Source organism: Hypanus sabinus, chromosome 6 (assembly GCF_030144855.1).
Source record: "Hypanus sabinus isolate sHypSab1 chromosome 6, sHypSab1.hap1, whole genome shotgun sequence".
Classification (NCBI taxonomy): Eukaryota; Metazoa; Chordata; class Chondrichthyes; order Myliobatiformes; family Dasyatidae; genus Hypanus; species Hypanus sabinus.
Genome location: NC_082711.1, coordinates 170,359,206 through 170,376,381, shown reverse-complemented (window position 1 = coordinate 170,376,381; position 17,176 = coordinate 170,359,206). Strand labels below are relative to the sequence as shown.

The following is a 17,176-nucleotide window of genomic DNA, read 5'->3' as shown; positions in this document are numbered from 1 at the left end:
GTATTTCAAATTTGTTAGACACAAGATTAGAAATGGCTTAGCTTAATACTAACAAGGAATGGAATAAAACCATTCACATTATTGCTCCAATATACAAGTTAATTCCACTGTGGATTTCAGTTGAATATTCTTATACGTGAATTAACATTGCCAGCAATGATCTGATACACCTAATCAGATTAACATCAGTAGTATTGTTCTATAGTGAACTTATCGAAAAGCAAATCATCGATAGGGAATGATCACCAGCCTGTATCACGTGTTACTACCAACATATTTTCACAATAGATAAGATGATGGCACTTTCTTCCACTTGGGAACTAAAGGATAATTGTTTAAATCAAATGACAGACAAAGGGAAACTAAACTTAACTTTTGAACACACAAATGTGTATACTATAGTAATCACTATTGTACTTTAAGCAATTAGCACATGTATTGATATAAGATATATATATATATATATACACACACAATATGATTGACTGGTGCCTGCTTCACCGAGTCAATGACCTTTTGACTGGTAAAGCAAGCACAATGGGCCAAATAGTCTATTCCTCCTATTGCTTATTTTCTTGTCAAATTAAACCGATACACATAATAGTGAACACAGCTGCACTTTCTATGGATCAAATCTTTTTTTTTAAAGTCTTATGCTATATTCAATAACTATTGAATTGAGAGTCTTGTTTCAGTTTTGGAACCAGCTACACCTATCATTTGCAAGTCCACCAAAGATAAGCACTGGTCCAAAGCTATAAAATAAAATAACAATTACAAGTAAATAAAAACATAGCTGATCTAATTTCTAAAGCATTTAATTGACAACATTAACTTCATTAACATCCAGTGATCAAATTAATGTTGGACAACATGCAACTGAGCAAACAAAAATGCATAGATTGAAGAAGACAATAGAATATAAAGTAAAATAATTCAGATGCTGGAATTCTGAGAAAAAAACTAGAATATGTTGGAGGTTCTCACTGCAATCCCCTTCACCTGGTTTCACCTATCCCCTGCTGTGATCCCCAGCAATTTGAGTGTGTTGCTCAACATTTCCACCCAAATCTCTAGTGTTTATGTTGAGGCAGAGATTGGGTTTTCATTTTAGTTTAACTATCTTTCTTCACAGAGAATTTCCAGCATTTTCTGTCTTTACATATCAATAAACTTATCATCTAAGTGTCTTGGTCGGGCTCCTGAATGAAGCAATGTATCCTTTGAGCAAGCTGCTATCATCCAACTTTGCACTATGCAACAAGAAATGAGCATGCATTCCAAAGCATCAATTCTGGGAAAAGTACGGCAGGGTCACGCTCTTTTAAATGAATAGACTGATATAGAAAAAAAATTAAATAACTAAGGTCAAAATTGCTCATTCACATTAACGGTTCTCCATCAGAACTAATGAATAAAACTTCAGTACTTCTTTCAATATAACTTTGACTCGACATTAGTGCAAAACACTGATGAAAGTAATGCCAACTGGTCATTAGATTGTACTTAAATTCCTTTCTTTTGGCCAAAAAAATGTAATTTCAATCAGAGGCAGAGCGAATATGTTTATCCAAAATAAAATAAAAAGGCTTGCCAAAGTCTTGTTACTAGGACAGCAAGCTCTTTACTGTACTGTTTACTATTAATCTGCGCTGCATATAATTTTAAATTATATTTTATTAATTTATTTGTGGTCAGTTATGTTTTATGTGTTGTGTGTATATATGTATTGTGGGTGCACCCTAGTCTGGAGGAACATAGCAGTCAAGTGACAATAAATTTGATCGTTTATGAGGACAAAATTTAATATACGTATATATAATGAACAGAGGAGTTGTTCATGTGACCAAAGTAAGCAAGTGCGATTCTTCCAGTTAAAGTGTGCAAAACAAAAGAGGTAAAAAGTGAATGCATTTAAAGTCAGACAGCAAACTCAGGCTATTCTGTGCTTGACCTTTATTTATACAATATTCCTTTTTGGTCATTCAATAATCAACTAAACCAGTTTTCTATGCTAAATACACATTACCCGCAGAAACTGAGCAAAGATTTCAAAAATACAAATTAAACCCAGTTCTAAAATTGTACAAACAGTTGAGCAACATTCTCCCAGTTTGGTAACAGAAAAGTAACTCATAGCTTACTAACAATCAAATCAACCTCATGACAACTGTACATAATTTAAATATATTAGACTCGTTCTCCTTGTGCAACAGTGTCTGGGGTTCAGATTTGGCGTAATGTAATAAACCATGAGAAAACTACAAGAATTACATCTTTCAAAATCATTGCAATCCTTGTTATCAGTCCCATAAACAAGGAAAATCAGTGCTCTGTGGAAAGTTAAACAAAGAAAACTATGGGGGCTATGTAAAATTATCAAACAACCCCAGATATCAAGAGAAAAGTAGAAGGCATCAAGTCAATATTCCATTAAAAAATTGTTCTGTGAGCTTGAATGTTAATATGCAGCTCACACAAGGTCAAAGAAATGGCCCCTTCAGTGGAAGAACAGCAATACAATGAATAGTACAGAATAACAGGACCTTCAATAATATCTGAAGGTATGTCATGGATAAGGGAAAATTGAAGAAAAGTGCTATTAATACAAACAATTCATTTAAATTATATATAAAATGGTAAACCACCAAGAATATTTTCACTGAAAGCTGACCACAAAGTAAACCATATGTGAGCTGGTAGCAGCAAAGCTCATAAACAATGATAATCAAAGATTCTGGCAGAATAAATGGGAAAGATGTTCTATTGTAGATGATTCAACAGCTGGAGAGCTAAAATTTAAAGGAGTCTCTAAGACAGACAATATTTTTCACAAGACAACTCAATGAATTGTTCTTGTGAAGAATCCAAGGAGGTATGGAAAAAGATCCAACAGCTTTCCAAGACTAATTGGTCCTAACTTGTACCACCAAAGGGATACAGAAGAATGTTGGAAAGAGTGAACAACTATTTCTGGAAGAGGGGATATGCAATGTACGTTATGATATTTTTTCTTTGCTATAGCATTCATCAAAAAGTAGAACAAGCATATTTGTTGCAAAAAGAAAGTCTTTTTAAAGTTGACTTCCTTTCAAGATTAGGTGGAGGCTTTCCAAGAAATGGTTGATATATAGTTAAATTTTAAAGCAAAATCACACCAGATACCAGAAAAATCAAACTAGCTCTTTTCATCAACTTCCCCTCCATTCAAACCAACTACCCTTCTCCCTACTCATCCGTTATCTGTACAGCATTCATTTCACTTCTTCAGAACCTTTCTACTTCAGCAGTGATGGAACTTACATGCCAATAAGCAAACTTCTATTTGCAGACTGAACAGACACACAATTCATGCCCACAAGTCTTGCTTTTCTTTGTTAATACATAGCAATAGTAGGGAAATTATTGGGACATTTTCAATTTAATCTGCTTTGTCAGCCATCAAAATATATTTACAGACTCTGCTCAATTTAGTTAATAAACTTTTTAAAAATCCTATATTCCCAACCTGACCATTTCACAAGAAGCATTTGAAGAAACATCCAGCATAAAATTCATATCACCGATTACAATTCTTCCATGCAATGAATGTCAAACATTCAAGTTATTCAAAAAATCTGGCTGAGTGGTGCCACAACAACAACCTCTTACTCAATGTCAGCAAGACCAAGAAGCTGATTATTGATTTCAGGAGGAGGAAACCAGAGGTCCATGAGCCAGTCCTCGTCAGAGGGATCAGAGGTAGAGAAGGTTAGCAACTTTAAATTCCTTGGTGTTATTATTTCAGAGGATCTGTTCTGGGCCTAACATGTACTGTAAGTGCAATTGTGAAGAAAGCACAAGATCTAAAACTTTGATGAACTTCTATAGATGTGCGGTGGAGAATATATTGACTGGTTGCATCAGGCCTGGTATGGAAACACCAATGATCTTGAATGGAAAAGCTGGCAAAAAGTAGTGGATACGGCCCAGTCCATTACAGGTAAAGCCCTCCCCACCAATGAGCCCATCTATATGGAGCACTGTCAGAAGAAAGCAGCATCCATCATCAAGGACTCCCATTGCCCAGGCCATGCTCTCTTCTTGCTGCTGCCATCAGGAAGAAAGTACAGAAGCCTCAGGACTCACACCACTAGGTTTGGGAACAGTTATTACCTTTCAACCATCAGGCTCTTGAACCAGTGGGAATAACTTCACTTGCTCCATCACTGAACTGTTTCCACAATCTGTGGACTCACTGTCGAGGCCTCTTCACCTCATGTTCTCAATATTTTTTTTGTATTTGCTGTTGTTGTCTTTTGCACATACACTGTTTGCCTGTCCTGTTGGGTGCAGTCTTTTATGGATTCTATTATATTCCTTGGATATATTGAGTTTGCCCGGAAGAAAACAAACCTCAGGGATGTATATAGTGGCATTTATGTATTTTCATAACAAGTTTACTTTGTGAACTTTGAACCAAGATTAAACCAACTGACATACATACTAATATTTATTGGACCTTCGTTGAGTTTCCAGTAAAATAATCCCACTTTAGAATTATATCTGCAACATCATATAATTAAGAATGGAAAAGGAAGTGAAGGTAGAGTGAGAATCAATTATCAATTTTAAAAAATTGAACCTGTGAGCAACACAGCTCACTAAGCAGTTATACCTCAAATTTACTGGAAAACTTTCTTTGAAAAGTAAAACTCACAAAACCAAACCCTATTGCATATTCCCAACAAAAGATTTTACCAGAGAATACAACAGCTCCGAGTTCAAGGCCTCCCCCAAATGGCTTTTCCCTAATTCCCAATCACTGGTATGAACTTTATTAGTTCCCTTTGCCTCTTCCTAATTCTAATTGTCCCAGGCCGCATACCTGATACAAGCAATGGCAGACGCTTCGCAGCTGTGGGGGAAACTCGGATGAGGAATTAATGATTGCATGGAAAAATCTCTGTGTCATTTGCAGTAAATTCCGCTGATTTTCATCCAGGCTTTCCATTGGTTCTAACCTGTTGAGTAGTATTCACATCATTACTCATTTGGATGGTCAAAGAAATGCACACAAAACACCAGGAATACAGATTTCTTAAATATAGCAGCATATTCATTATTTTCCACAGTTTTTGCATGAGATACTAAATTCTACATCCTTTACATTCTCCTAAACTAACTTCATTTAATGAGAACCCATGCTTGTCTGTTATGAGTGATAAATTTGCAGTTGACAAGATGACAGAAGCTTTTTATGTTGTTTTCCTCTGCATGCTACCTTGGTTGAACAGAGGACTAATTTTAGTAATATACTAAGACAACTGTGCTGCTCCAAAGAGCGTTATATGAGGTCATTCTTACCACAGAACACTACAGAAAACAGGCCATTTGGCCCTTCGAGTCTGTGCCGAAACTTTATTCCGTTAGTCCCATTGACCTGCACCCAGTCCATAACCCTCCAGACCTCTCCCATCTGTGTATCTATCCAATTTATTCTTAAAACTTAAGAGTAAGCACGCATTTACCACATCAGATACCAGCTCGTTCCACACTCCCACCACTCTCTGAGTGAAGTGTTCCCCGTAATGTTCCCCCAAGCCTTTCCCCTCTCACCCTAGAGCCATGTCCTCTCATATTTATCTCTCCTAATCTAAGTGGAAAGAGCCTACTGGCATTTACTCTGTCTATACCCCTCATAATTTAGTAAACCTCTATCAAATCCCCCCTCATTCTTCTATGCTCCAAGGAATAAAGTCCTAACCTGTTCAATCTTTCTCTGTAACTCAACTCCTGAAGACCCAGCAACATCCTAGTAAATCTTCTCTGCACTCTTTCAATCTTACTGATATCCTTCCTATAGTTAGGTAATCAGAACCGCACACAACAGGCCAAATTTGGCCTCACCAATGTCTTACAGAACCTCACCATAACATCCCAACTCCTATACCCAATACTTTGATTTATGAATGCCAGGATGCCAAAAGCCTTCTTTACAACTCTGTCTACCTGTGATACCACTTTCAGGGAATTATGTATCTGAACTCCCAGATCCCTTTGTTCCTCTGCACTCCTCAGTGCCCCACCGTTCACTGTGTAAAGCCTACTCAGTTGGTCCAACCAAAGTGCAACACCTCACACTTGTCTGCTTTAAATTCCATCTGCCATTTTCTGACTCATTTTCCAGCTGGTCCAGATCCCTTTGCAAGCTTTGAAAGCTTTCCTCGCTGTCCCCAACGCCTCCAATCTTAGTGTCATCAGCAAACTTGCTGATCCAATTTACCACATTATCATCTAGATTAGTGGTCACCAACCTTTTTAAGCCCAAGATCTCCTACCTCAGCCTTACTGAAAGGGAAGATCGACTCCAAATCTATCAGTTACATGCATGCGCACCGGGGCAGAAAAGACCGTAAGTAAAACCCTGCAACCCGGAAGTAGAAATAACGTATAAACACCAGGGGTCACCACCCCTTTGTTTTTGCACCGCAAGACCGGTTTAATACTGACAATATTCTTGCAGACCGGCCGACGGGGGGTGTGGGTGTTAAACGCGACGGGAATACAGCGATACTCAAAGCAGGTTCCTTATGTCCAGTCTATTCCGCAATTTAGTTGACATGGCTTTCAGCTGCTATCCTGTTTGCTCACGTTTTTTCCACTGGAAAAAAAACTCAACAGGTTTGTCTTTCAGTGCGGGGCGCTTGGACTTAGGGTACCGAAGCAATTTTGAGGGCCTCATTGCCTCATTAGACAGCCTCCGGGCTTGAGCTCCAGCCTCCTGCCTGCCCACCCACAGACTTGGCCAGGTGCATCTGTTACCGTACCGGGGCCACGGCGGTCGTGGTCTGAAGAGAGAGCAAATGACCGAGCGAGGAGTGCATTAGGACGCGTGCCCGCTCCCCTTGTAGGATCTATCGGCCGACAAAAGTTTGTTTCAGTAGATCGCAGCGAGGTAGCTGCGCGCTGCTTATGAAACCCTGAGCCCGAATGAGGTCCATGAATATTTTAGCACTGGGTTCCCCACGAGCATACGGAGTGCTAAACAGGTTCAGAGGCGGCGTCCGTCTGTCTGTGCTCCAGGCCGGTAGCATCGGCACTTCCGGCTGGCCGGTTACCTGAGGCCAACCAGTGATCTCTGGTGCGCTTGGGTAATGACCTCGAATGTATTCAAGTTCGACAGTGGGCACAACAAGGAATGAGGAAAGGTGCTGCTGACTCATATTGTTTCCTCCAGGCCGGTGACTGGGGCTACACACATGCGCACTGGGCAGAAAGAACGGAACTAAAACCCTGCAACCCGGAAACAGTCTCTTAACAATATTCGTGTATTTATTTTTCTTTCTTTCGGGATCTACTGAGAAAGTCTCCAAGATCGACTAGTCAATTGCGATCGACAGGTTGGCAACCACTAAACTAGATCATTCATATAGACAACGAACAACAATGGTCCCAGCACAGATCCCTGAGGCACACCACTAGTCACAGGCCTCCAGTCTGAGAAGAATCATCCACTACCACTCTCTGTCTTCTCCCATACAGTCAATTTCGAATCCAATTTACAACCTCTCCATGGATACCTAGTTTCTGAACCTTCTGAACTAACCTCCCATGTGGGACCTTGTCAAAGGCTGTACTAATGTCCATGTAGACAACATTCATAGCCTTTCCTTCATCTACTTTCTTGGTAACCTCCTTAAAAGACTCTACAAGATTCGTTAAACACAATCTACCACACACAAAGCTATGCTGACTATCCTTAATCAGCCTCTGGCTGTCCAGACACTTGTATATCCGATCTCTCAGAACACCTCCCAATAATTTACCTACTACTGATGTCAGGTTCACTGGCCTGTAATTACCTGGTTTACTTTATGAGCCTTTTTTAAACAACGGAACAACATGAGCCACCCTTCAATCCTCCGGCACCACACCCATGGCTAAGGACATTTTAAATATTTCTGCCAGGGCCCCTGCAGTTTCTACACTAGTCTCTCTCAAGGTCCGAGGAAATATCATGTCAGGCCCAGGAGATTTATCCACCTTTATTCGCTGTAAGGCAGCAAGCATCTCCTCCTCTTTAATCTCGTTATGTTCCATGACACTACAGCTTGTTTCCCTTCCTTCGATATACGCTATGCCAGTTACCTGAGTAAATACTGATGCATAAAAACTGTTTAAGATCTCCCCCATCTCATGAGGCTCCACAGATAGACGACCACTCTGATCTTCTAGGGGACCAATTTTGTCCCTTACTATCCTTTTACTCTTAATATACTTGTAGAAACATTTCGGGTTTACCTTCACATTAGCTGCCAAAGCAACTGCATGTCTTCTTTTTTGCCTTCCTAATTTCCTTCTCTAATATTTTCTTACATTTTCTATACTCTTCAAGTACCTCATTTGTTCCTTGTTGCCTGTATCTGTTATACACCTCTTTCTTTTGCTTAACCAAATCGCCAATATCCCTTGAAAACCAAGGTTCCCTGTGCCTGTTAACTTTGCCTTTAATCCTGGCAGGAACATGCAAACTCTGCACTCTCAAAATTTCTCCTTTGAAGGCCTTCCACTTACTGAACACATTCTTGCCAGAAAACAACTTAACCCAGTCCACTCTTCCTAGATCCTTTCTCATTTCCACAAAATTGGCCCTTCTCCAATTTAGAACCTCAACTCGAAGTGATGACCCCTCCTGTTAGACTGTTTGAGGTAAATTATTTTTATTATTTCTATTTCTCTTCTAATATTTATATCTGTGCACTTGTAATGTGACTGTGACAGTGTAATTCCCTTTGGGATCAATAATGTATCTATCCATACCAATCTACTTCACTGAGACCTGACAAACTCACGGTTAAAAAAGGGTCAGAATTTAGATCCCGTACAATGTCCATGCAGCCATAAAATTAAAACGATACTTCACCACGAACGATCCAAGCCCAACCAGAGCCTGGCATTTTTTAAAATCTACCCATCCTTGAAATAAACCATCTGGACCCTTCGGCTTGGGTCGGATAGCCAGGCCTGACTCAGTTCTGTCTTCACAGCACAGAGCAAGAAGTGTATCTTAACTGCTGCAGATACCATAATAAATACAATAAGCAGCATTCTATAAGAACCGGAGATTCTGCAGATGCTGGAAATCCAGAGCAACACACACAAAATTCTGTTGGAACTCAACAGGTCAGGCAGCATCTATAGGAGGGAAATAATCAGTTAACATTTCAGGATAGGTCCTGATGAAGGGTCTCGGACCAAATGTCGAATGCTTATTCCTCTTCCGTAGATGTTGCCTGACCTGCTGAGTTCCTCCAGCATTTTGTTCGTGTTACAAAGAGCAACATCTTGCACCTATGTGAACTGTATGCAGATGGAGAGAATATAAGTGGATTCATGTCGGAATAATTCAGCAAATGTGAAATAGTGTGATTTTTTTTAAAGTGTTTGCAATAAAGCAATCTGCAGTATTGTAAAAATGTAAAAGTAACACAATAATGAGCAAACAGTAAACATTAAGATAATCTGCTTTTGGCCTTACAAATAGCACAAAAAACTATTTATACAGTTAGTGCCTATCATCAGCCAGTGCCCCAATGATATGCCTGTTTTCAATAAAATTGATTGTGGCATCACAATAATGAGCATTATTAAGCATTTGTTTACAGATGCCCTGTGGAAAGCATTCTGACTGGTTACATCACCGTCTGGTATGAAGGCTCCGATGCAGAGGATCGGAAAATGCTGCAGAGGGTTGAACACTCAGTCAGCCCCATCAAGGACCCCACTACCCAGGGTCCTTACTTACCCACCCTCTGAAGACCCACATTCAATGTATGAGGACAATGAACACTACCTCTCTTTTTTCCAAAATGTATTGGTATTTTTATGTTTTTATTGTAACTTGTAGGATTTTTTCAATGTCTTGCAGTGTACTGCTGCTGCAAAACAACAATTTTCACAACATATGTCCATAAAACTATACAGCCAAACTAATCTATTCAGCCCATCAAGCCTGTCCAACATTCCATCATGGCTGATTTATTTTCCCTCTCAACCCCATTCTCCTTCCTTCTCCCTGTATCCTCTGACACCCTTACTAATCAAGAACCTATCATCCTCCGCTTTAAATTTATCAGTAACTTGGCCCTCCACAGCTGACTGCAGCAATCAATTCTACAGATTTGCCACACACTGGCTAAAGAAATTCCTCCTCCTCATCTCTGTTCTGATGGGATGTCGGTGATAATAAACCTGATTCTGATCATAAATCTCTATTCAATCTCTAGGGCACAAGAACCACAGCAGCAAGGGAAAATATTTGGTGATGGTGTTGAACTGATCAGAGCCTGGAAGACAAAAGATCACTTTTTGAAGTGTACAAGACAAGGTGGTAACTGGCAGGCAGCAGTGGCCACTCAATAGTCCCAACATTAAGCTCAAATGCTGCAGATGCTAAAAATTTGAAATAAAACTAAGTGCTGAGGACAGAGAATTCTAGTCAAAATTCCCTCTCCCCATCAGTGCAGACTGATCAGATGAGTACACCAGAACCTTTACTGCTTATTTCATATATACACAGCTGCTACTCATCATCTATCATCGGTAAAATATAACTTTAGCAAGTAGCCCATTAAATGTCCGAACTCCATTACAGATCCCAGTCATAGCTGACACACTTCCAGTAACTCATGTCATAACACACCTTGAAGATGGCAACAGATCTCCAGATCACACCATCTACAGACAGGCTAAATGCAGAACATTAGCACCAGTGATTTCCTTCAGAGATGGAAAGGTACTGGCTTTAACAGGATCTATCAAGATGGCACAGTTAAAATTAGATCATCATCATTATGTGCCATGTTGTATAACGCAGGCGATCATTGTCTCATGACCATGATTGCCCTTGGCAAATTTTTCTACAAGATGCTTTGCCATTGCCTTCTTCTGGGCAATGTCTTTACAAGACGGGTGACTTCAGCCATTATCAACACTCTTCAGAGATTATCTGCCTGGCATCAGTGGTTGCATAGCCAAGACTTGTGATAAGCACCGGCTGCTCATACGACCATCCACCACCTGCTCCCATGGCTCACATGACCCCGATTCAGTGGGGGGGAGGGGGGGTAAGCAGGTGCTCCACCTTGCTCAAGGGTGACCTGTAGGCTAGTGGAGGGATGGATCGCATTACACCTCCTTTGGTAGAGATGTATCTCCATCCCCCCCAAACCCCAAAAAATGAGATGGGAACCATAAAATTCTTGCTTCCATCATCTTAGTTTCATTGCTCTGGAGAGTTTGAACTGTTCCCAGTATTGACAACAATCTGGTACCAACCCACTGTACAACACCAGTACCAAATCATACCTTAATTAACATAAGCATTAACTCAGCTCTGTTTAACAACTACGTTCAACACCCTTGTCATGATTAAAATCACCCCTATGACTGAGCCACTGTGCAAAAAGAGAACACTATTTAACATTTAAAAGCTGTCTAGGGTTGCGAGGTGGGACAATAGTTCCTAACCCTAAACAGATGGTTCAGAGATGATGGCTCTTTCATCCTCTGCAGACATTGCACTATTTGACACTGCACAACTATCTTCTCTCTGTTAAAGAGATTTCATGATGCACTCATTCGTATTTAGACATCAGGATATGGACAAAATATGGGAAAGTCAGCTCTAACCTGGTAGGATCGACTTCAAAGCTGAGGTGCTGTTTCTCGGGATCTTTAAGTACAGTTTTCAGCAAAGGTTCAAGTAACTTCTGTAAGTATGCAGCACCATAGACCTGAGAGCAATGGGAACATAAGTATTAGCGAGGTAAAAGTGGTCTTTCTTTAAAATAAGCATATCCAACCAGTAAAATGTTCAGAGGATTGAATTAGATTTGTTAGTGAAGTTGTAATAACCGAGCTGCATCACCATTGTTGTGAACGGCACCATATTAAGACAAGAAACAGCCCTGTTTGACTTTCACATACCAAAAATGATACACAGATATACTATAAACAAGGAAACCCTGTCAAAAGCTGTACCCTGATCTCAGGAGACAAATTCAGTGTAAGACTTATGTCCCAATTAATATTTAGGCTCTCTGATTATTGCCTCCTGAGACTACGTCCACACTACACCAAATAAATCCATAACCGAAGTTTTTCCTCTTCATTGTTACCCTTCGTCCACATTAAAATGACGTTTTCATCCCCCGAAACCGAAACTTTTCAGAAACTCTCTCCAAGGTGGGTATTTTTGAAAACGCCAGATTGGCTGGATCAGTGTGGACGGGGTAACTGGAGACTTCTGAAAACACTATCAGATGGCAGCCCACTATTTCATTGTTTTCTTGAACACAACCTAACAATTTCAGAACAGACGGCAACGAGGCTGAAGCCAGAAGAGTTAGAAATGTACTCACCAAATACTTTGACCCATAACTTACTGAATAAGTAAGTATTCTCACTTTGCCCTGTTTTCTGTCCTTGCTCGTATGAAGGTGGTTTACCTATTTATGCAAGTACTTCTCTGACAATAGATGTGTAACAGCCTAATGTAACATTGTATGGAAATACAACACTGATGCAGACATGTTTTATACATTTAACAAGATGCTTTATTAATGCAACAGAGTTAGTCAGTTTTTCAATGTTCGTTGTCAGCCGGGTCAATCTGTCCGTGAACTGCCTGTCGGTTGCCTCTGTACGCTCCAGTATTTGTTTTTTTTTTACTTTTAAGTTTTCCTGCGCAAAAGCCAATAGCTGTCCGTTGTTTTAAGTTTTTCTAGTCTGTAACTACACAAACACGCACTTTTACGGTGAGATTCGACACCAAACATGTCACTTGTTTACGGCAGGTGTGTCCTGCGCATGCGCAGGAGGAAGAGATTCGCTGAAATCTCCGTTTCGATGCGGATAGAGATATTTTTGAAAATGCATAGTGTGGACGCCTATCACTTTTATGTGAAACCAGCGTTTTCAAAATTATCCGGTCCAGTGTGGATGCAGCTTTAAGCTTTCTAAGAACACTATGGGGTTACTTAACACTGGCCACCCTCCCCCAACCTCCAATTAGAAGTTCACACATTTCTTCAATTCCCCTCAGAAAGTGACAGAAATATTGCACTAACAATTGAAGCTATCTAATGGGAATATGCTAATTAAGCCTGGTAGACTAACACTCTTTCAAAATGAGTAGGTAGCAAACAGGATATTTTTCAAAATGGAAATGTTCATTTGTGCTATTAACAGCAGCCACAAGGAAATTAAAATAAATCTTAAAAAAAAGGCAACTGAAATTGTGACTAGTTTAAGGTAAGAGTCCCTATTATTATATAGGCTACCTTCCAATTATGAGCTTTTGTGGATACTGTAAATACAATCCATAATGTTATTAATTTCAAAAGTTCAACATTTATTCCTACGAACAAAACTAGTTACCTCTCTCCACTTCTCGTGATTGTTCTTTAATGATCATAGGCACTTTGATATCAAAATCAAGGATCAACTTTGGTTGCCATATATATTTACATGTATTGGAAAATTGTTGTGGTGGGTTGGTGTGACATGCAAGAAAAATGGTTAAACAATTATAAAGAAATATAAAAATAAAGTTAGAGGTTAAATTAATAATAATTGGAGCAACTTTTGTGCATTTTCTGGCTTATGAGCAAGGTCTACTTATGGACATCTGTAATGTATATTTTACATATTTATTGAGCATGGAATAGGTGTGGCACCCAGCAACCCTGATATAACCCTAGCCTAAACATTGGGACAATTTACAGTGACCTACCAACCCATACATCATTGAACTGTGGGAGGAATCCGTAGTAAACCCACACAGTCACCGGAAGAAAGCATAAACTCCTTACAGAAAGTGGCCGGAGACTGACGGTATTTGACATTCCACAAATTTCAGCCATTTTAATGAATGTTGAGATCAAGTAAAGAAAGAGAAAACAACAGCCAAAGAAGCTGCATATCAAACTCTTACTGGGTGAATTCAAAACCAAAATATTTTGAAATACTTGGAACTTTATTCTGTAAATAAGCAAGGTACCTTTTAGTAAAGTTGTAATTTAAGATCCATATAAAAACCTTTTAAGAATTCAAAAAGGATCAAGTGATGCTCACTATCACTGACTGGATCAGAAGCAGACCTTGTACTTGGCTATTTACATACAGAGCCTGCACTTCATTGTGATTTTAAAGGAGTAGCAGCCACATATCCGAGTTCCCAAGCAAACCTCGGGGCAAGGATGCATTGCTTTATAAAGATATCAAAGCTGCATCCATCATTAAGGACTTCCACCACCCAGGACATGCCCTCTTCTCATTTCTACGAAACAGGAGTCTGAAGATCTACAGTCAACGTTTCAGAAACAGCTTCTTTTCCTTCACCATTAGATTCCTGAACGGTCCGTGATTTTAAATGTATTGCACTGTACTGCTATCGTAAAACAGTTTTCATGATATGTGATAAGTCAATGATAATAAGCCTGATCCTGATTCTGAAGATGTTGCTGTTGCTGGACAGCTGATGTTTACAAGCTGTCCATTAAATTCAGCTTCTCTCTCCACAGGTATTACCTGTGCATCTTGGGCTTCTTTAGGAATTTTATTACGGGGCCAAAACTGAATAAATGATAGTATAATTAATGTAAGTTAACATTCACAGGTAATTAAAAAGATTGAAAGGACTGAAATGAGTTACCCCATGGCAGGATGAAAATGTCACACACTTCTCAACTCTATCCTTCAGAGTATCTTAATTGTAAATATACCTTAAAGCAGAATGTCATTATTTTACTCGCAAGACTATTGCCGCGAAAGAGAGTCTGCATGGAATCAGCTAGCTCAACTTCCTTGGAGAACATATTCCATAGCAACTGGTAGAGAAGATGACGCGAATCAAATAGCGTCACCAGCACTCGAGCGAGCTCATCCTAGTGGGGGGGGGGGGGGGGAGAGAAAAAGCAAACATAATGATCAATTGTAGAACCATAGGAAGTAAGCAGTGCTGTTGAATAAACTACAAGAAAGAAGAGCACAGGGTTAATGCATAATGCCAGTGACAAACAGCAAAAAATTAGGTTTGGATACAACTCTACAAAAAATATTTTCAGTACTACTGCTGGCACCTGCTCTCCACCACCTCCCTAAAGTAGTGGCACTGTTCTAAGTAAGCTGGTTAATATGCTTGTTTTCCAATAATACAAAAACAGACAAAGCTGTAACTCATGCTTTTGAATTAAAGATTAGCTTTTGATTTGTCATATAGATATATATACAGTGGCGTGCAGAAGTTTGGGCACCCCTGGTCAAAATTTCTGTTACTGTGAATAGTTAAGTGAGTAGAAGATGAACTGATCTCTAGAGGTCATAAAGTTAACGATGAAACATTCTTTTCAACAAGAATAAACAAGAATAGTGTATTATTTTTGTTTTGTACAATTTTAGAGTGAAAAAAAGGAAAGGAGCACCATGGAAAAGTTCGGGCACCCCAAGAGATTTGAGCTCTCAGATAACTTTTACCAAGATCTTAGACCTTGATTAGATTGTTAGAGCTATGGCTTGTTCACAATCATCATTAGGAAAGGCAGGATGATACAACTTTCAAAACTTTATAAATACCCTGACTCCTCAAACCTTGTCCCAACAATCAGCAGCCATGGGCTCCTCTAAGCAGCTAACAAGCACTCTGAAAATCAAAACAAATGATGCCCACAAAGCAGAAGAAGGCTATAAGAAGATAGCAAAGCATTTTCAGGTAGCCGTTTCCTCAGTTCGTAATGTAATTAAGAAATGGCAGTTAACAGGAATGGTGGAGGTCAAGTTGAGGTCTGGAAGACCAAGAAAACTTTCCAAGAGAACTGCTGGTAGGATTGCTAGAAAGGCAAATCAAAACCCCTGTTTGACTGCAAAAGACCTTCAGGAAGATTTAGCAGACTCTGGAGTGGTGGTGCACTGTTCTACTGTGCAGCAACACCTGCACAAATATAACCTTCATGGAAGAATCATCAGAAGAAAACTTTTCCTGCGTTCTCACCACAAAATTCAGTGTCAGAAGTTTGCAAAGGATCATCTAAACAAGCCTGATGCATTTTGGAAACAAGTCCTGTGGACTGATGAAGTTAAAATAGAACTTTTTGGCTGCAATGAGCAAAGGTATGTTTGGAGAAAAAAGGGTGCATGAAAAGAACACCTCTCCAACTGTTAAGCAGGGGGTGAATTGATCATGCTTTGGGCTTGTGTTGCAGCCAGTGGCACGAGGAACGTTTCTCTGGTAGAGGGAAGAATGAATTCAATTAAATATCATCAAATTCTGGAAACAAACATCACACTGTCTATAAAACAGTTGAAGATGAAAAGAGGATGGCTTCTACAACAGGATAATGATCCCAAACACACCTCAAAATCCACAATGGACTACCTCAAGAGGCGCAAGCTGAAGGTTCTGTCATGGCCCTTACAGTCCCCTGACCTAAACATCGAAAATCTGTGGATAGACCTCAAAAGAGCAGCGCATGCAAGACGGCCCAAGAATCTCACAGAACTAGAAGCCTTTTGCAAGGAAGAATGGATTAAAATCCCCCAAAGAACTGAAAGACTCTTAGCTGGCTACAGAAAGCGTTTACAAGCTGTGATACTTGCCAAAGGGGGTGTTACTAAGTACTGATCATGCAGGGTGCCTAAACTTTTGCTCCGGGCACTTTTCTTTTTTTTGTTATTTTGAAAATGTAAAAGATGGAAATAAAAAAGTAATCTTGCTTAAAATATTAAAGAAATGTGTCATCTTTAACTTTATACCTGATTTTTGGAAACCAGGTAATCTTTTACTTGCTTAGCTATTCACAGTAACAGAAATTTTGACCAGGGATGCCCAAACTTTTGCATGCCACTGTATATATACATTGAAACATTAGAACATACAGTGAAATGTGTTGTCTGCATTAATGACCAACATAGTCCGAGGATGTGCTGGGGGCAGCGTGCAAGTACTACCATAAGAAATTTGTTCTTAAATCTCTCAGGACTCAGCTCTAGATGCAATCAACCACAGTAAGTATATTGAAATCTGTCTTAAATCCAGAACTGGGAAGGATAAGACTTAATTTTTTATTTCCCACCCCCAACCAAATTTGTCAATTTTGGAGAAATTATGCAAGTCCTGTTTTCTCATACTTTCAGC

The 17,176-nt window shown here is 39.5% G+C and overlaps 1 protein-coding gene across 10 annotated transcripts in view; it reads right to left on the bottom strand.

The window, feature by feature from the left end:
* The window catches only part of nf1a (neurofibromin 1a), a 357,260-nt gene that overhangs the window by 176,725 nt on the left and 163,359 nt on the right, over nt 1–17,176 (bottom strand). For all 10 annotated transcript variants that reach the window (XM_059973505.1, XM_059973509.1, XM_059973507.1 and 7 more), the window contains 3 exons: nt 14,769–14,930; nt 11,674–11,777; nt 4,868–5,003 (listed from right to left, as the gene is read on the bottom strand). In XM_059973505.1, the coding sequence (XP_059829488.1) occupies nt 4,868–5,003; nt 11,674–11,777; nt 14,769–14,930 (402 nt within the window). The remainder of the gene's footprint in view (nt 1–4,867; nt 5,004–11,673; nt 11,778–14,768; nt 14,931–17,176) is intronic.